This window comes from Dendropsophus ebraccatus, chromosome 12 (assembly GCF_027789765.1).
Source record: "Dendropsophus ebraccatus isolate aDenEbr1 chromosome 12, aDenEbr1.pat, whole genome shotgun sequence".
Taxonomy (NCBI): Eukaryota; Metazoa; Chordata; class Amphibia; order Anura; family Hylidae; genus Dendropsophus; species Dendropsophus ebraccatus.
In genome coordinates this window covers 89,340,295-89,362,083 of record NC_091465.1, presented here as the reverse complement: position 1 = coordinate 89,362,083, position 21,789 = coordinate 89,340,295, and the positions used below count along the sequence as shown (strand labels likewise).

The 21,789-nt window shown below is 45.7% G+C and overlaps 1 protein-coding gene across 1 annotated transcript in view; it reads right to left on the bottom strand.

The window, feature by feature from the left end:
• MICOS10 (mitochondrial contact site and cristae organizing system subunit 10) overlaps positions 1 to 12,498 on the bottom strand; it is a 34,267-nt gene extending 21,769 nt beyond the window's left edge. The window contains exon 1 of the mRNA XM_069948685.1: positions 12,353 to 12,498. Coding sequence (XP_069804786.1) covers positions 12,353 to 12,416 — 64 coding nt within the window. The 5' untranslated portion in view covers positions 12,417 to 12,498. The remainder of the gene's footprint in view (positions 1 to 12,352) is intronic.
• Positions 12,499 to 21,789: the final 9,291 nt, after the last annotated feature.

The following is a 21,789-nucleotide window of genomic DNA, read 5'->3' as shown; positions in this document are numbered from 1 at the left end:
ACTACTATAATACTGCTCCTATATACAGGGATATAACTACTATAATACTGCTCCTATATACAGGGATATAACTACTATAATACTGCTCCTATATACAGAAATATAACTACTATAATACTGCTCCTATATACAGGGATATAACTACTATAATACTGCTCCTATATACAGGGATATAACTACTATAATACTGCTCCTATATACAGGAATATAACTACTATAATACTGCTCCTATATACAGGAATATAACTACTATAATACTGCTCCTATATACAGGGATATAACTACTGTAATACTGCTCCTATATACAGGAATATAACTACTATAATACTGCTCCTATATACAGGAATATAACTACTATAATACTTCCCCCTATATACAGGAATATAACTACTATAATACTGCTCCTATATACAGGAATATAACTACTATAATACTGCTCCTATATATAGGAATATAACTACTATAATACTGCTCCTATATACAGGAATATAACTACAATAATACTGCCCCCTATATACAGGGATATAACTAAAATAATACTGCCCCCTATATACAGGGATATACTACTATAATACGGCTCCCTATATACAGGAATATAACTACTATAATACTGCCCCCTATATACAGGGATATAACTACTATAATACTGCTCCTATATATAGGAATATAACTACTATAATACTGCTCCTATATACAGGAATATAACTACAATAATACTGCCCCCTATATACAGGGATATAACTAAAATAATACTGCCCCCTATATACAGGGATATACTACTATAATACTGCCCCCTATATACAGGAAAATAACTACTATAATACTGCTCCTATATACAGGGATATAACTACTATAATACTGCTCCTATATACAGGGATACAACTACTATAATACTGCTCCTATATACAGGAATATAACTACTATAATACTGCTCCTATATACAGGAATATAACTACTATAACACTTCCCCCTATATACAAGAATATAACTACTATAATACTGCTCCTATATACAGGAATATAACTACTATAATACTGCTCCTATATACAGGCATATAACTACTATAATACTGCTCCTATATACAGGAATATAACTACTATAATACTTCCCCCTATATACAAGAATATAACTACTATAATACTGCCCCTATATACAGGGATATAACTACTATAATACTGCCCCTTTATACAGGAATATAACTACTATAATACTGCTCCTATATACAGGAATATAAACTACTATAATACGAACTGGAGAGAATGGAACCGCTGCACATCCCATCTATGGCTGATACTAATGCCGCTAGGCCTATATTAAAAATCAACACCAGAGTATCTGTATATGAATTGATCAAGCCATATTGCCCCGTGTACCACCGCGCAGGTCCTCTGGTCCACACGGGTCCCTACGCTAACTACACACCGTGTCGGTCAGCGACCGCCAACCCCGCAAAGCGTGCACGTGCAGGGAAGGGAGGCCATGGAACGGCCCTGCAACCCCAATGTCACAGGACCAGACCCAAAAAGCCCCACCAAAACCCAGCCAGCACCACCGGCGGGGAAGGCTGCCCCCAAACGACACAAGTATGGATATGGTATTACACTTACCATTGCTGCTCTCACAGAATGGGGAAAACATAGGGTCCAGACATGTGAGCACAGGCACATGGTTTTAATCCCTCCTGTTTTTTCCCATTCTGTTTGCTGCAGCTATGGTGAGTGTAATACCTCATCCAGACTTGTGCTGCTTGGGGGCGACCTTCTCCGCCGGCGGTGCTGGCCGGGTTCTGGTGTGGTGTTTTTGGGTCTGGTCCTGTGGCATGGGGGTCGCAGGGCCGTCCCATGGCCCCCGTTCCCTGACTGTGCACGCCTGCGGGGTTGGTGGCCACTGACTGGCACGGTGTGGACTTAGTGTAGGGACCCATGTGTATCAGATACCTGCACGAGGTACATGGGGCAGTATGGCTTGATCAATTCATACACAAAATTCTGATGTGTTTTTTATTCAGCCTAGCGGCACTAGTATCAGCCATAGGTGTGAGGTGCAGCACTCTGTTTCTTCCCTGAACCGCATAACTACTATAATACTGCTCCTATATACAGGAATATAACTACTATAATACTGCTCCTATATACAGGGATATACTACTATAATACTGCTCCTATATACAGGAATATAACTACTATAATACTGCCCCTATATACAGGAATATAACTACTATAATACTGCTCCTATATACAGGAATATAACTACTATAATACTGCTCCTATATACAGGAATATAACTACTATAATACTGCTCCTATATACAGGAATATACTACTATAATACTGCTCCTATATACAGGAATATAACTACTATAATACTGCTCCTATATACAGGAATATACTACTATAATACTGCTCCTATATACAGGAATATAACTACTATAATACTGCTCCTATATACAGGAATATAACTACTATAATACTGCTCCTATATACAGGAATATACTACTATAATACTGCTCCTATATACAGGAATATACTACTATAATACTGCTCCTATATACAGGGATATAACTACTATAATACTGCTCCTATATACAGGAATATCCTACTATAATACTGCTTCTATATACAGAAATATAACTATAATACTGCCCCCTATCCTCTCTCTTATACAACAGCTGACATCCAGGTGAACAGACGGCACAGTGACAGCCATTCCCTGGTTCAGCCTTCCAGCCGCTTGCTTATTCACTTGTGAACACTATGCAGCTGTTTGGCAGTGTACGGTTATACGGTTATATTTGGATTATTCTACACAGAAATAACTGAGGAATGAGAACGCACATTTACCCTTACATGGCCTGGACGGAGGAAACCGCACACCGTTCCATCAACCGCACAGAGCGGTCTGTGACCGAGGAGGTTAACAAACATGAGCTGTGTACAAAAGAGCAAAACAACTGGAGATGACAAAAGAGGAAAAACACGCAACATGCCGCCACAGCCAGGGACCGCCATTGCCGCAGTCACAGGCAGGAGCCGCTACCGTCACAGGCAGGGACAGCCACCACCGCCACAGGCAGGGACAACCACCACCGCCACAGGCAGGGACAACCACCACCGCTACAGGCAGGAACCACCCCAGGCACGGACAGCCACCACCACAGGCGGGGACCGCCACAGTCGCAGACCTCCACTGTTGCTACAGGCAGTGACAGCCACTGCCGCTGTTGCCACAGGCAGGGACCGTCGCCACCATAGGCAGGGACCACTCTCTCCACAGTCACTAAACACAGTCCCTATTACACTGAACGATTATTGGGCCGATTTGCGACCTTTTAAGGTGGATAATTGTTCAGCATGTTAAAAAGCAACGGTCAGCAGGCATGGGCAGTCGGCTGATCATGGTCTTTCGAGATGTCTGAAAGATCAGCGATGGTCTGCCCCTTGTAATAAGAGCAGCAGACCACCACTAACTTCAATGGGTCACCCAAACAATGGCCGTTCCTGCTGCTCCCCGCCCGCTGTCTGTGTAATAATGGAGTGCAGCGAGCGGGGAGAGAGAGGGAAGTGACCGCTGAGCTGACAGGTGGGCGCTCCCTCCCCCAGAATATCGGGACGTGTAAAGATTACTACAAGTGGTAATAAGTCGTGGCTCCAGCACTCGCTCCAATCCTCGGCGACCTCTCTACTTTCTGTCAGTGAACGGAAACATCCGGATGATGGAATCAGTACACCTGACACCATTCCCAGCTAGGCCTCCCTACTATTGTCTGCAGGTCACACAGGGGAGGTGTGGAGCTCGTAGAGCATTGTCTACTGTATCAGACACATGGCCTAATAGCAGTGTTCAGTGGAGTTGATGAATTGTTCGGGTTTGGCTACATTCTCTGAACCCGATAGCTTGGCATTTGACTCCCGGCGGCTGGGGAAGATGGATGCCGCCCTATGGCTGTATCCTCCAGGACTTCCTAGGGCGCCATCCATCTTCTCCAGACGCCAGGAGCATTCAGTCTGCTCAACACAACCCAATATTCCTGAGACGCTACACACCAAGCAGTGATCCTCTGCTGCCGCAGACTTCAACTCCCAGCATGTCCCCACTGCAACCCTCAGAGTATAAAGCAGTGACACAATCTGTGGCTCTATGGCTGCTGCAAACTATCAATCCCAGCATGCCCAGACAGCATAGTTTATTGTACAGGACAGGCACCTCCCAGGTGGGCACGCTGGGAACGGTAGTTTAGATTGAGTGACTGGATGAAGGCCACTGCCCTATACACCAAGCAATGTGGTCAGGGCATGATGGGAGTTGTAGTTTTATGTGGAGAGGGCAGTGGGGGTGAACATTTGCTGATCAGGGGGTTTAGCCGATGGCTTTGTAGTTGACTTACTAACCCCCTCAGTGGGGGGCGCTGCACTGTGTGAGCGGCTTTGCAGACACTGGACTGTCACCGATCCATGGGGGATGTGAGTGTACAGATAGATCCCGCCATCACCACCTCCTCCCCATTCTCATAATCTGGACGTTACAGAAAACATGATGACTTCTCTCGATAAGAATGATCAGAGCGGAGCGATGTGCTGCAGCAATTACAGCCGGCACGCAAGCCGCCTATGGGGTTCACTCACCACTTCACCCAGAACATACGCTTCAGCCTCTGCTTCTTATTTCACTCTATGATACTTAAAGGGAAAGTATTAAAGACATCCCTGGCAGTAAATAGAGGGGCTTATATATGGTCTCCTCTATCATGGGGGTGGATGTAAGTCAGGAGCCCAGCACTACCCACTCAGGTAAGGAAAACCTGATCAGAAGAGGTCGTCGTCGTCATATATGGATCATCATCACCCCATCACCCGTAGACCATCATCATCATCATCCTCCTCCTATCACCTCATCACGCAGACCATCATCATCATCCTATCACATCTCATTACACAGACCATTATCTCATCACACATAGATCATCACCCATCACAGACCATCACCACATCACAGACCATCACCTCATCACACATAGACCATCACCACATTACCCCATCACAACACAGACCATCATCTCATCACACATAGATCACCCCCCCCCCATGACACATACAGTATCATCCCTCCTTTTCTTGCCAGGGACTGTACATGTCAGTGACACTCACAGTATGATGATTGTAGAGGTGGATGTGGTCCTCAGGTCTGCACCTGTAGTGCCGAGCAGCCACCACCGACGCTCTTACTAGACAATGACAATCAGTCAGTGGGTAAATGGAGAAGACTGTGAGCTACACATTGCTACCAGCAGCCTATAGACCGTATCATATTACAGCTAAGAAACCCATCTGATCCATGTCACACAGCCACAAAAGAGGTGCCGCAGCAGCTCCAGACAAGACAGAACATAAACAGAGGGCCTTAGAGGGGTACTCCAGGAAAACAAATTGTTTTTAAATCAACTGGTGTCAGAAAGTTATAGAGATTTGTAAATTACTAAATTACTAGGTAAATATCTCCAGTCCTCCAGTACTCATCAGCTGCTGTATGCCCTGCAGGAGGTGGTGTATTCTCTCCAGTCTGACACAGTGCTCTCTGCTGCCACCTCTGTCCATGTCAGGAACTGTCCAGAGCAGCAGCAAATCCCCATAGAAAACCTCTCCTGCTCTGGACAGTTCCTGACATGGATAGAGGTGGCAGCAGAGAGCACTGTGTCACACTGGAAAGAATACACCACTTCCTGCAGGGCATACATCAGCTGATAAGTACTGGAGGACTGGAGATATTTTACTAAAAAAATTACTAAATTACTAGGTAAATATCTCCAGTCCTCCAGTACTTATCAGCTGCTGTATGCCCTGCAGGAAGTGGTGTATTCTTTCCAGTGTGACACAGTGCTCTCTGCTGCCACCTCTGTCCATGTCAGGAACTGTCCAGAGCAGGAGAGGTTTTCTATGGGGATTTGCTGCTGCTCTGGACAGTTCCTGACATGGACAGAGGTGGCAGCAGAGAGCATTGTGTCAGACTGGAGAGAATAAACCACTTCCTGCAGGACATACAGCAGCTAATGAGTATTGGAAGACTGGAGATTTCTGAATAAAAGTAATTTAAAAATGATTTATAACTTTCTTTTTTTTAATAATTAGTCTCTTATTGACGATTCTTCCATAAAGTCAGCAAAACAGAAGCAATAACAATGGTATATTACACAGCCAAATATACAACAAGTACAATTAACGCATTCAAATACAGTTTTGTAGCATATCATATAGTCTGGACGAGAAGATCGCTCACACAACGGGAGAAAACTGTTGTCGGGAACCCGTCACTCACATTAAGCCTTGGTGAGAAGCAGTGGGGTTACGGGCGGTTCTCTCCCCCCTGCAGACATCCCACAGGGACCCACACCTTCCGGAATCTTTCTAGCTTATTATTAATTATAGCCGCTAGCTGCTCCATATTCCTCGCATCTAGCATCCGAGCTAAGGGTTCATCTTGTGTTGGAGCAGTCGGTCTCTTCCAATGCTTAGCGAGTCTCATCAGGCTGCTGTGAGGATCCATTTACATACTGGGTCCAGCGGTATATCTAAAGCCGAAATATCTTAATATGGGACAATAACCAATAGATGTGTGGAAGGGAGCCCAGCGCTCGGTGGCATCTCCTGGGAGTGGCGGATTCATGGCATGCAGGACCGCTGAGGTGTAAGAGCAGAACAGCAGAAGCTTATATTGGTTTTCTTTGTAAGTAGTGTATACAGAAGTCTTATAGCCCTATTTCATGAAACGATTATCGTTCATAGAATCGCTCAAACGGCGATTTTTTTTAAGCGAATGACCACACATAATACGTGTGGGAACATGAACGATATCTGTAGTGTAGGGCTGCACGATATGGGCAAAAAGTAAAATCTTGATTTTTAAAAAATTTTGGACAATTTTAATTTTACTATTTTAATGATATTTCAGACAACTGTATTGCTTTCCAGTGTAACAGAGCCCCCATATAGTATAGGAAATCATGCCTCCATCTACATAGGGTGTAGTAGTGGAGGTATAAAGGATAAGGGGTGTAGTAGTAGTAGTAGTACAGGTATATATGTGGGGTGACCCTAAAGGGGACTGGGGTGACCCTAAAGTGACCCTAAAGGGGACTGGGGGGACACTGAGGGGAGACTGGGAGGACTGTGAGGGGACACTGAAGGGGACTGGGGTAAAACTGAGGTGACACTGGGGGGGGGGGGGGGGGGGGGGGGAGGAAACTGAGGGGGACACAGGGGATTGGGGGAACACTGAGGGAATTGGGGGACAATGAGAGGACTGGGAGGTGACTGGTGCAGCTGGGGGGGATTGGAGCAGGAGGGCACATCTCCTCCTCCTCACCTCCGCACACACGCTGCCCTCCCGGCCAGACATGGAGGTCCCGGGTCTGTGGAGGAGGAGGCCGCAGGGACTACAGAAAGTGGTGATCGCGGCGCTGCGGGTCACGGAGCTATATAGCGGGAACGGGGGTCTGCACTGAGCCCCCCCGATCCCGCTGTATAGCTCCAGGACGTGCAGCGCTGCAATCACCACCTACTGTAGTCCCTGCGGCCTCCTCCTCCACAGACTCGGGACCTCCACGTCTGGCCGGAAGGGGAGCGGGACGCTCAGTGGAGGGGGCGGGGGCGGTGGCAGGTCAGCGGCGGCGCTGTCAGTGGCTGGAGGCCGCTGGCACCGTACTGCCCCTCTCCAGCCTGGCCACCCAGCATCTTCTCCCCGCTCACCCACACCGCCCCTCTACAGCTCTCCCGCCGGCCCACACCACAACCCTTCTTCCTCAGCTCCTCTCCAGCACCGCAGCCCGAAATTATTTTTTGTGAAAATCGAATTTACGATTTTCACAAAAAAATGAAATAGATTTCAAAGTTCTGGACGATTAATCGAATTAATTCGATTAACTGCCCAGCCCTACTGTAGTGTAACAATTTTTTTGCGGTCGTTACATGGTCATTTAAAACGTGGGGAAATGTCGGTAGACATTTCAAGAACGACTGAAAGATTTTTTATTCAACGAAAAGATTAGCGAATTATTGTTGAAAGACCAACGATTTTTTTTTTCCACATGTTGAAAAAAGATAGTGAACGACTCAACGACGATTTCGCTGTTGTCGTTCACTTGTTTATAGTTATTCCACTGAATGAATATCGCTAACGAGCGGTCGTTTGATCGATTTTATGAGCGATAATCGTTCAAAAAAGTTCTGTGGAATAGGACCTTTAGGCGCTCTGTCCCTAAAGCAGGGGATGGAAGCTTGCATTGCCTTAGGACAACTCCGGCAGCAGGAAAAAAAAAAAAAAAAAAAAAAAATTATATATATATATATATATATATATATATATATATATATATATATATATATATATATATATATATATATATATATATATAGATTACAGATTCTATACAGATCCTATACTCACCATCACACTCGATCGCCATTCGAAATTCAGCCTTGTCCGTGTCTTTGGATCTTCTGTACTTCCAGGTTCTTCTGGCATGAATGGGAGCAAAAAGGCTCCTGGTAAGAGAGGTGGAACGGCTTCAGGCCAATGATTAGTGTGTTAATTAAAAGGGGGGGGGCACTGGTGTTGTCCTTTAAGCGCGCTAAAGCCCCTATTCCATGTGACAGCAGCGAGCGGGTGAGTCCGGGGGGAGGCTGCCCGGGTGATCGCTAGATCGTCCGGGCAGCCCATGGCATACAACAGTGGTCTGCTGCCACCGCTCCTATTCCACGGAGGGACGGCAGGGGATCATTGCTGTATCAGTCTAATTTTTTTCAACATGCTTGAAGGACAAACGACTGCACGATCAGCCGGGTGATCGTTGGATTGTATTTCACGGGATGATTATTGGCCTATATCGGCCAAATACGGACGATAATCGTTCCGTGGAATAGGGCCTCAAGAGGGACCTGAACCGGGAGAGTCTCGAAGTAGTACAGGATTTTAGGAAGGATTGTCCTGGTGATTGCAGCTATCCTCCCTAAGAGGGACCGCGCATTCCATTTCTCCAATATCGTCCGTATGTCAGAGAAACTTCCAGGGACATTGTGAGCATATAAAGAAGAACTTGAATTAGTGACTCCCCCCCCCCCCCCCCCCCCCTACACACCTAGAACACTGTCTGATTGATGGTGATGTGATAACTATTTTTTTCTCTTGAGTTCCCCAATCAAAGTTTCAGCAGCTGCAGCCGTGCAACGTATCACAGTGTCATCTGCTTCAGGTCAATAGAACAACACTACAGTATCTGTCACCACCACTAATACACAGCAGAGGAACAAGTGCTAGTAGCAATGGAAACCCAAAGCTGAGAGGAGAGCCGCGGCCGATCAGTGAGGTGATGGGAGTACGGCCCCAAACATCTAATAAGATTCATGGTCTTAGTCAGGACAGGCAACTGGATTAACCCTAAAATATGGCTCCTCTAATACCCCATCCCACCGACCTTACATCTACACAGAAGATCCCATCACTTTACTATTATTTTATAGAAACTATTTTATCTCTCCATTCACAACCAAAGGATTAGCTTCTCCACAGAGATCTGTATACACCTGACCGGCCATGTTTCTCCACAGAGATCTGTATACACCTGACCGGCCATGTTTCTCCACAGAGATCTGGATCCATCTGACCGGCCATGCTTCTCCACAGAGATTTGTATACATCTGACCGGCCATGTTTCTATATGGAGATCTGGATCCACCTGACCGGCCATGTTTTGTCACGGAGATCTGGATCCATCTGACCGGCCATGTTTCTCCACAGAGATCTGGATCCATCTGACCGGCCATGTTTCTCCACAGAGATCTGGATCCATCTGACCGGCCATGTTTCTCCACAGAGATCTGGATCCATCTGACCGGCCATGTTTCTCCACAGAGATCTGGATCCATCTGACCGGCCATGCTTCTCCACAGAGATTTGTATACATCTGACCGGCCATGTTTCTATATGGAGATCTGGATCCACCTGACCGGCCATGTTTTGTCACGGAGATCTGGATCCATCTGACCGGCCATGTTTCTCCACAGAGATCTGGATCCATCTGACCGGCCATGTTTCTCCACAGAGATCTGGATCCATCTGACCGGCCATGTTTCTCCACAGAGATCTGTATACATCTGACCGGCCATGTTTCTCCTCAGAGATCTGGATCCATCTGAGCGGCCATGCTTCTCCACAGAGATCTGGATCCATCTGACCGGCCATGTTTCTCCACAGAGATCTGGATCCATCTGACTGGCCATGTTTCTCCACAGAGATCTGGATCCATCTGACCGGCCATGCTTCTCCACAGAGATCTGGATCCATCTGACCGGCCAAGTTTCTCTATAGAGATCTGGATCCATCTGACCGGCCATGTTTCTCTATAGAGATCTGGATCCATCTGACCGGCCATGTTTCTCCTCAGAGATCTGGATCCATCTGACCGGCCATGTTTCTCCACAGAGATCTGGATCCATCTGACCGGCCATGTTTCTCCACAGAGATCTGTATACATCTGACCGGCCATGTTTCTCCACAGAGATCTGGATCCATCTGAGCGGCCATGCTTCTCCACAGAGATCTGGATCCATCTGACCGGCCATGTTTCTCCACAGAGATCTGGATCCATCTGACTGGCCATGTTTCTCCACAGAGATCTGGATCCATCTGACCGGCCATGCTTCTCCACAGAGATCTGGATCCATCTGACCGGCCATGCTTCTCCATAGAGATCTGGATCCATCTGACCGGCCATGTTTCTCTTCAGACATTTGGATCCATCTGACCGGCCATGTTTCTCCACAGAGATCTGGATCCATCTGACCGTCCGTGTTTCTCTACAGAGATCTGGATCCATCTGACCGGCCATGTTTCTCCACAGAGATCTGGATCCATCTGACCGGCCATGTTTCTCCACAGACTTTAGAACATAAACAAGTTATACTTACCCGTCCCTGTGCCCCTGCAGTGCAGCGCCAACACTCACAGCCGCCCGCCCGGTGAAATCATGACCCGGCTCAGAAATGCCTAGTCCTCTAGTAAGTGACTGGCTGAGCAGATGTATCCTGCCATATCGTGAAGACACAGAGTGAGGGGCTATGAGTGGTGGCGCTGGGGGTGCACAGGGACAGGAGTGTATAAATTCTGTTATGTCTCCACCACTCCCTGCCACTCTGGATTTTTACATTTGGCTGAAATACTCCTCCAATCCTTTATTATACCCCAGAGCTGCACTCACTATTCTGCTGGTGGGGTCACTGTGTACATACATTACATTACTGATCCTGAGTTACATCCTATATTATACCCCGGAGCTGCACTCACTATTCTGCTGGTGGGGTCACTGTGTACATACATACATTACTGATCCGGTATTATACCCCAGAGCTGCACTCACTATTCTGCTGCTGGGGTCACTGTGTACATACATTACATTACTGATCCTGAGTTACATCCTGTATTATAGTCCAGAGCAACACTCACTATCCTGCTGGTGGGGTCACTGTGTACATACATTACATTACTGATCCTGAGTTACATCCTGTATTATAGTCCAGAGCTGCACTCACTATTCTGCTGGTGAGGTCACTGTGTACATACATTACATTACTGATCCTGAGTTACATCCTGTATTATACCCCAGAGCTGCACTCACTATTCTGCTGGTGGGGTCACTGTGTACATACATTACATTACTGATCCTGAGTTACATCCTGTATTATACCCCAGAGCTGCACTCACTATTCTGCTGGTGAGGTCACTGTGTACATACATTACATTACTGATCCTGAGTTACATCCTGTATTATACCCCAGAGCTGCACTCACTATTCTGCTGGTGGGGTCACTGTGTACATACATTACTGATCCTGAGTTACATCCTGTATTATACCCCAGAGCTGCACTCACTATTCTGCTGGTGAGGTCACTGTGTACATACATTACTGATCCTGTATTATACTCCAGAGCTGCACTCTGTATTCTGTAGCTTCAGAGCTGGAATCTCGCAGCATCCCAGGATAGAAACTCCCGTTTCCCACAGTGATGAATACAATGTTATTGGCCATTCTATATATGACACAGGACAGGACAGGCGGCGGCGGCCCCGGGGAGCACACGGGACAGGCGGCGGCACCGGAGCACACAGGACAGGCGGCACCGGAGCACACAGGACGGGCGGCGGCACCGGAGCACACAGGACAGGCGGCACCGGAGCACACAGGACGGGCGGCTCACTCACGGATTACAGGGTCACATTGGGGTCAGCCATGCTTGCCCCGCCTCCCGCTTAGCGCCTGTATGACAGTCATGACAGCACCGTCCCGCCATTCTCCCCCTGAACGTTACCGAATTTGACAGCAGCATCCGCCAGGCACCGGTCCCACTTCCTTCCGAGCTCAGACTCCGACATCTTGACCTAGCGCAGAGTACAGCGGGGAGTCAAAAACCTCGCGAGAACTCCTACCAGCCGCTCTGGTAAATGAGGTGAGATCTCGCGAGAAGCAGCTGTAACCGGCGTTTTCTCCTGTAGTCAAGGTTACCAGCTACCATCCTCACCACGTGGTCTTGACCTTGGACGTTTCAATAACTTTATTGCGCGTAACAACGGGTCACAATGTGCCCTGTAGTCTATTGCGTCACTGTCATTGTATCTGCTGCACAAAATGGTTCAATAAAGCATAATTACATGATAAAATCTCAGTGATCGGACCCAGGGGCTATAACCATGATGCAATCATCATACCATGAGTGTATTGTAAGGACCCTATTACACGGGACGATTATTGTGCGAAAAATCGTTAAATCGTTCGAATTTAAACAATGATCGTTCTGTGTAATTGCAGGCAACGATTGAAAAAGCATTCATATGTGGTTGATCTTTGATTTAGATCTGAATCTAAAATTATTGTTAAAGGGGTTGTCCGGCGATAAAAAATTATTCACAGAATAACACACATTACAAAGTTATAAAACTTTGTAATGTATGTTATGTCTGTGAATGGCCCCCTTCCCCGTGTTTCCCCCCACCCACGCTAGACCCGGAAGTGTGGTGCGCTATACTCACCGCATCTCGTGTCGTCCAAGGTCTCCGATCCTCAGCAGTGACGTCTTCTTCGGGAGGCCAGCGGATCTTCAGGAGTGCCGGCCACCCTCTGCAGCGTCATCCGAAGCTCAGCCGCGATTGGCTGAGCATAACTGTGCTCAGCCAATCGCGGCTGAGCAGCTGATGACGTGGCCGCGTCATCAGCCGCGATTGGCTGAGCACAGTTATGCTCAGCCAATCGCGGCTGAGCTTCGGATGACGCTGCAGAGGGTTGCCGGCACTCGGGAAGATCCGCCGGCCTCCCGAAGAAGACGTCACTGCTGAGGATCGGAGACCGTGGTCGGCACGTGACAGGTAATGTATAGCGCACCACACTTCCGGGTACACGGGTGGGGGGGGTGGGACACGGGGAAGGGGGCCATTCACAGACATAACATACATTACAAAGTTATACAACTTTGTAATGTATGTTATGTCTGTGAATAATTTTTTATCGCCGGACAACCCCTTTAATCGTTCGCTAATCGTTTGCTGTAATTCCACGTTCGTTCGCTTAAGTTTCCCATTTGTTCACTAATCGTTCAGTGTAATTGCACATTGCCCATTGTTTTGCCGGGATCAGAAGGAATAAACGGTCATAGTACCGATCGCAGTAATGATTATCACTCTGTGTGATATGGTAAACGATTTCAGGTAAACGATAAACAGTCTCGCTTGTGATCGTTTATCGTTAGTTGTTAATCATTAAAAATCGCTCCGTGTAATAGTACCCCATTGGTGACTGTATATGTTATACAGGAGTCCGCAGTCAATGAGTACGTGATGGTATAGGTCAGCCCTCCAGCTGTTGCAAAACTACAATTCGCATCATGCCTGGACAGCCAAAGCGAAGCAGTCCAGGCTTGATGGCAGTTGTGGTTATGCAACAGCTGGAGGGCCGAAGGTTCCCCAACCCTCGTCTAGGTTGTCATACGTTTTTAATAGTTCCTGCAATACTTGAGATAAACCTTTCATCCTGCTGTGTGAAGAGTCAGAGAGGCGTGGCCGAGCACTGAAGTGCCCTAAGGTGTATTGCCTTAATCTGCTCCCTTGCACCACCATCTTTGCCCTCCATCTAGTACTGACATATAGGACTTTCCAAGCACGGGATTTCAGTAGGACTGACTACATGTCAGTTATAGATGGAGGGACGGGTAATGGCCACACCTCTGTGACTCTCTGCCTTGGAATGTTATTGGTTTGTATTATGCTGCGTTTACACGGAGTGATAATTCGCTTGATTAACAATTTTAAAGTAACAATTTTTTTTATAACGATCAGCGTTTAGATGGAACGATATATCGTACGGAAAAATCGTTTTGCGATCGCTTAAGCCTATCTCACACATAGGTTAAATCGGTGAACGACTGTTTACACGGAACTATCTGCAAATTTTTTGCAAATGATGAACAACGATTTAAGAACATGTTGTAAGATCAAAATGAACGATTTCTCGCTTGTCATTTGATCGTTCGCTGCGTTTACACGTACTATTACTGTTCGAATTCGATCGTTATCGTGCAAATTCGAACGATAATTGTTCCGTGTAAAGGCAGCATAACAGACTTGCTGTAAATGGTATTTCCAGTCGTGCTGGGGTGGTCACTCAGCTCTCCAATCTTATTATAAATTGCACACATACAGGGTGAGTAAGCCCTCAGCTGAGTAACCATGAATGTGGCAGTGAGAGTGTGAGAGTGGCGGCCATAGTAGTTTCCAGCCTTCATAGAAACCTCTGAAAGCATCTACTATGTTACTAGAGCGCTTTATATCATGGGATTGTGTGTTGTGTCTGCTGTGTATACTGGGCCTTAACGCTGGCCGTCACACTTCCTCCTGTCAGCGTGCAGCACTATGACTGTGCACCCATGACACGTATGAGGACTAAGGGGCTGAAGCATGACACCCACCCTCCCACAGAAGCTCCTGGGCCCCAGTGTAAAATCTATAACAAGTCCCCACTTGTAAGGCGCGCCTGGAGCTTTGTAGAGAGTAATGCTTGGTTAACGTGTGCACTCGCTTGCAGAAAATGGCTATTGTGCTGTGTCTTACCCTGCATATTACTCTCAATCACTCTCCTCAAATGTGTGGCTGAAAACTACAACTATCAGCATGCCAAGGCTATGAGGGCATGCTAGGAGTTGTAGTTTTGCAGCCTTTGGAGAGCCACATGTCAGAGATCATTGCCCGAAACAATAGGCAATGTTTTCAGGGCATGCTGGGAGTTTTAGTCCTGCAACAGCTGGAAAGTCACAATTTGGGTAACACTGTTGTATACTGAGTGGTCACCATTGCCGAGGAGCACCTCTGTAAGGGTGTGAGGTGGGCTGTGGTGGTCAGAGGTCTAGAAGGTGCTGAGAGTAAGGGGGAAACAAAGGGATGAAGCCCCCTACCACATGCATACTGTGGAGACTGTTTTACTGTGAACAGGGAACTAAGAAAGTGTGCCCCACTAGTGATCGCCACCGGGGGTGAGGGCCTCAGGAAGGAATATTGTATGTATCCATCTCCTCTCCTTACTGCCCCAGGGGGGTCCACCTGCCAGACCCCTCACCTCCCACACCACATCTAACCTGCCCATTCCTATACGCCCACCATGTGCTACTCTCAGGCTCTGATACTCCTGCCAGAGCAAATACAGTGGTACCTTGGTTTAAGAGTAACTTGGTTTAAGAGCGTTTTTCAAAATTGTGACTTGGTGTAAGAGCATTGCTTTGGTGTAAGAGCTCCCTGTACTGGGTGGGAGGGGGAGTGGAGGAGGGGCATAATCTGCATAGCGGGGTCTACAGCCCTGTACTCTGACCATGGAAGTCTCCCTCACGTTCCAAATCATAGCAGATCCACTTCAGGCTGGGGCTTACATCAGGGGACAGGACTGTGGAGGTAATCTCTCCATAGCTGTAACCCCTCTCTCCCCGGACAGAGAGCGCTGCATGTATGTGCCCACATCTGCCCTGCTCATTCCTTCCTGCTCCCTGCAGTCTCTGTCCGTCCTTGTGTTTCCCATCCTCTCCATTACTGTACAGTAACTTATAATATCACAGATTCTGATGTTTCTGAATGTTTGTTTCATCTGTTTTACATGTTATTCAGAATAATAAATCATTATTTTTGGGGTGTGGAACCAATTGCCTGCATTTCTATGATTTCTTATGGGAAAATTTTCTTTGGTTTTAGAGTGGATTTGGATTACAAGCTCGGTCCCGGAACAAATTATGCTCCTAATCCAAGGCACCACTGTATATTATGTCTGCCTGTATTTCTGTATCTCTGTATTTCTAGCTCTGTCTGTTTCTATGTAGCTCTGTCTGTATCTTTGCCTGTATCTGTGCCTGTAGCTCTGCCTGTATTTCTGTATCTGTCTCTATCTCTGTCTCTATATCTGCCTATATGTCTGTACCTATCTTTATGTCTTTATCTCTGCCTGTATCTCTGTATCTGTCTCTATCTCTGTCTGTCAGGTTTTTTTTTTTATCTCTGCCTGTATCTCTGTATCTGTCTGCCTCTATCTCTGTATCTGTCTCTATCTCTGCCTGTATCTCTGTATCTGTCTGTATCTCTGTATCTGTCTCTATCTCTGCCTGTATGTCTGTATCTATCAGTCTGTCACAGGCTAGGTTCACACTCTGTATCTGTGCGGCTGTATTGCGGGTGGTAAAACATCGGCCAGATTTTTCCGGTTCATGCGTACGCTGGAAAGTATACGATATACGGCTGCACAGTGCACACTATGTCTGAATCTATGGCCCGATCGTAAACGGACCTGTAAAAAATGAACAAGACCATTGTTTGCAGCTGGAAACGCGCCCGTGGATTGACAGGCGGTCCGTACGGAGTACTTCAAAAATAGCCGGCAATGATGCCGAATGCCGATGCCTCTAATAGTTAATATATTAAATTAATAAAACACATTTTCTTTGTAATAAAGTCCCTTTCGTTGTTCAATAATTTAATTGTAACGAATCCATCATTGTGCAATTAAATATACTGTTAAAATAAATATATATATAAATAAATGTATATTTATATATATATTTATTTTTTGACAGTATATTTAATTGCACAATGATGGATTAGTTTAAATTAAATTATTGAACAACGGAAATGATTTTATTACAACGAAAATGCGTTTTATTAATTAAATATTAATTAGTACAGGAAGCTCCATAAGCCGTTAATTCATATTGCCGGCAATAGAGCTTTCTGTACTAATCATCACTTTACTGTAATGAAAACATCAAATGTTTCTTCTAATTATGTTATCACAATAGCATTATTAGAGGAAACATTTAGAATTATATGTGCGCTCAGCTGATTGGCTGATCGGCTGAGCGCACGTATAATTAGCGGGTCCGCAGTACAGTGACTTCATTGTGCTGCGGACCAGCGAAGAGACAACATCGGGGTGAGTATAGAGCTCTCCCCACCCCCTCCCCGGCACTGCACCCCTCCCAGCAAGGAAGGGGGGTCACTTAACCCGGCTGGTTATAAAAATAGGGGGGACCCTATGCAGGTTTTTTTTAAAATAAATAAATAATAAAAAAAAAAAAAGGCAAGACACAAGTTAAAATTTTTTTTATTCAAATAAAAACACCCCCACACCCCTCATTGACCATTTTATAAAAAAAAAAAAAAAGAACAAACAACCGCTGGTCATCGACGTAGTCCACGGAATCCGATGTAATCCCCAGGATACCGATATCTGAAAAACAAAAAGGGAGAAACACACAAAAAACACACAAACAGGAGCACAACACCCATCATTGTGAGCGGTGTTGTGCTCCTTACAGTATGCAGCATCTTTACAGATCGCTGCTTACAGTCTGGCCCCCAAGGGGTTAAGAGAGGATGTATTGCATCCCCCTTAACCCCTTGGGGGCCAGACTGATGTCAGACTGCACCCATCCCAGCAAGGAAGGGGGTAAGTGACCCCCCCTTCCTTGCTGGGAGGGGTGCAGTGCTGGGGAGGGGGTGGGGAGAGCTCTGTACTCACCCCGATGTTGTCTCTTCGCTGGTCCGCAGCACAATGAAGTCACTGTACTGCGGACCCGCTAATTATACGTGCGCTGAGCCCATCAGCCAATCAGCTGAGCGCACATATAATTCTAAATGTTTCTTCTAATAATGCTATTGTGATAACATAATTAGAAGAAACATTTGATGTTTTAATTACAGTAAAGTGATGATTAGTACAGAAAGCTCTATTGCCGGCAATATGAATTAACGGCTTATGGAGCTTCCTGTACTAATTAATATTTAATTAATAAAAGACATTTTCGTTGTAATAAAATCAGTTTCGTTAGTCAATAATTTAATTTAAACAAATCCATCATTGTGCAATTAAATATACTGTCAAAAAATAAATATATATATATAAATATACATTTATTTATATATATATTTATTTTAACAGTGTATTTAATTGCAAAATAATGGAATCGTTTAAATTTAATTATTGAACAATGAAAGGGACTTTATTACAACGAAAATGTGTTTTATTAATTCAATATATTAACCATGAGAGACATCGGCATTCGGCATACTGCAGAGGATCGCAAACCCCGGTAATAGCGATTCCTGTAAACTGTGTTCCCTGCTTTCCCAGATGCATCCAGAGGTGTTTGCATCACTTTCTAAAGATTTTATTTGTTATTTTTAGTTGAACCATGACTGCAGTATGATATACTTGGCTTCCCTAAGTACCACCATAACTTACCAATACCCCAACTCCCCACCCAGGGCTCATCCCCAATTCCGAACACTACCCCTCGTACCCAGTAAAGACACAACCAGCATATTGGAAAAAAGGCCGTGTTGGCCCTATTTATTAATACCAACATTATTTCCAATAAACATCATAAATAACATACCCAGAAAATTGTGCATAAAACATATAAATTCAACATAACAGCACACAGTGTAGGGACCTGAGTTTGACCTGGAGTAGAAGGTCCCCTTGGAGACCCCATTTTACTTCATTCTGACTCCTCTGCCCTCAGCCGCACTCGCCGACCCAAAGGCACCAATTCCCCTGTGGGCTTATTGCCCGACAGGACCCACCATAAATCCAGTTGGATGCATGTCTCCCACTCATGCACCTACAATTTGCCTCCAAGGGGCCCCCTTCTACCCCGCCAACCCAAGACCACCATAGCCCACGGAATACCAACTAAGGGAGGGTGGGTGGGACTTTCACTTTCCTGACTAGGCGGGCAGTGACGTATTTCCGCCCGCCTCAGCTCTTATACCCCACCTAACCCCTCCTCCCACGTGACTCTCTCTCCTCCACCCTGACCAATTAACCCTTTCCCCTAATGACAAACCAGCCTAGTGCAGCCTGATTCAACTGAGTCAAGCCGCACTACGCTAGGGCTGCGCCTCCGCTCCGTTGCTCCCAGATTTCCAAGTAAATGACCGTATGTTTTCAGCCGCATGTCTATTTTTTCCCACGGCCGTAGTTTCATCCGCACATTTACAGCCGCATAAAAAATACAGCCGCACACATACATAGTGTGAACATAGCCTGTCTCTGTATCTGTCTGTATCTCTGTATCTGTCTCTATCTCTGCCTGTATCTCTGTATCTGTCTTCCTGTCTCTATCTCTGCCTGTATCTCTGTATCTATCTGTCTGTCTCTGTATCTGTCTTTCTGTTTCTATCTCTGTATCTGTCTCTATCTCTGCCTGTATCTCTGTAACTGTTTCTCTCTGTATCTGTCTATCTCTGCGTGTATCTCTGTCTGTCTCTATCTCTGCCTGTATCTCTGTCTGTCTCTATCTCTGCCGGTATCTCTGTATCTGTCTCTATCTCTGTCTTTCTGTCTGTCTCTATCTCTGCCGGTATCTCTGTATCTGTCTGTATCTCTCTCTGTCTCTATCTCTGCCTGTATCTCTGTCCCACAGCTGTGGTTAGTCACTGACCGCAGCTGCCGGATGAGTAGCTGTCTGGGGTCGGTGATGGCAGGAAGTGACTTGAGAGGACGCTCCAGCACTTTTAGTGGATTTTCTCTTCTTGTCATCTTGCAGATAATGTCTATAATTGTGGGGCAGATTATGTGAAAGCAGCGCTGTGGCCAGATGACAAGGGCGCTAAGTGCTGGATGCTACTATATATACTGTATGTATAATTCACATTACATTACAGCCAATACCTTCCATTACTGTTATAATTATATATATATATATATATATATATATATATATATATATATATATATATACTACCATTCAAAAGTGTGGGGTCACCCAAACAATTTAGTGTTTTCCATGAAAAGTCACACTTCTTCACCACCATACGTTGTGAAATGAATAGAAAATAGAGCCAAGACATTGACAAGGTTAGAAATACTGATTTGTATGTGAAATAACATTGTTCTTCCATCACACTTTGCTTCCGTCCCAGAATCCTCCTTTTGCAGCAATTCCAGCATTGCCCACCTTTGGCATTCTAGCTATTAATCTGTTGGGGTAAGCTGGAGAAATTGCCCCCCACGCTTCTAGAAGCAGCTCCCACAAGTTGGATTGGTTGGATGGGCACTTCTGGCGTACCATACGGTCCAGCTGCTCCCACAATGGGGTGGTGATCTGGTGACTGCGCTGGCCACTCCATTACCTATGATAGAATACCAGCTGCTGCTTCTGCTGGAAATAGTTCTTGCACAATTTGGAGGTGTTTAGGGTCATTGTCCTGTTGTAGGATGAAATTGGCTCCAACCAAGCGCTGCCCACTGGGTATGGCATGGCGGTGCAGAGTGATAGCCTTCCTTATTCACAATCCCTTTTACCCTGTACAAATCTCCCACCTTACCAGCACCAACCCCAGACCATCACATGACCTCCACCATGTATAACAGATGGCGTCAGGCATTCTTCCAGCATCTTCTCATTTCTTCTGCGTCTCACAAACCTTCTTCTTTGTGATCCAAACACCTCAAACTTGGATTCATCCGTCCACAACACTTTTTTCCAGTCTTCCTCTGTCCAATCTCTGTGTTCTTTTGCCCATCTTAATCTTTTTCTTTTATTGGCCAGTCTCAGATATGGCTTTTTCTTTGCCACTCTGCCCTGAAGCCCAAAATCCGGCAGCCGCCTCTTCACTGTAGATGGTGACACTGGTGTTTTGCGGGTACTATGTAATGAAGATGCCAGTTGGGGACCTGTGAGGCGTCTGTTTCTCACACTAGAGACTCTAATGTACTTATCTTCTTGCTTAGTTGTGCAACGCGGCCTCCCACTTCTTTTCCTACTCTGGTTAGAGCCTGTTTGTGCTGTCCTCTGAAGGGAGTAGTACACACCGTTGTAGGAAATCTTCAATTTCTTCGCAATTTCTCGCATGGAATAGCCTTCATTTCTAAGAACAAGAATAGACTGTCGAGTTTCAGATGAAAGTTCTCTTTTTCTGGCCATTTTGAGCTTTTAATTGACCCCACAAATGTGATGCTCCAGAAACACAATCTGCTCAAAGGAAGGTCAGTTTTGTAGCTTCTGTAACGAGCTAGACTGTTTTCAGATGTGTAAACATGATTGCACAAGGGTTTTCTAATCATCAATTATCCTTCTGAGCCAATGAGCAAACACATTGTACCATTAGAAGACTGGAGTGATAGTTGCTGGAAATGGGCCTCTATACACCTATGTAGATATTGCACCAAAAACCAGACATTTGCAGCTAGAATAGTCAGTTACCACATTAGCAATGTATA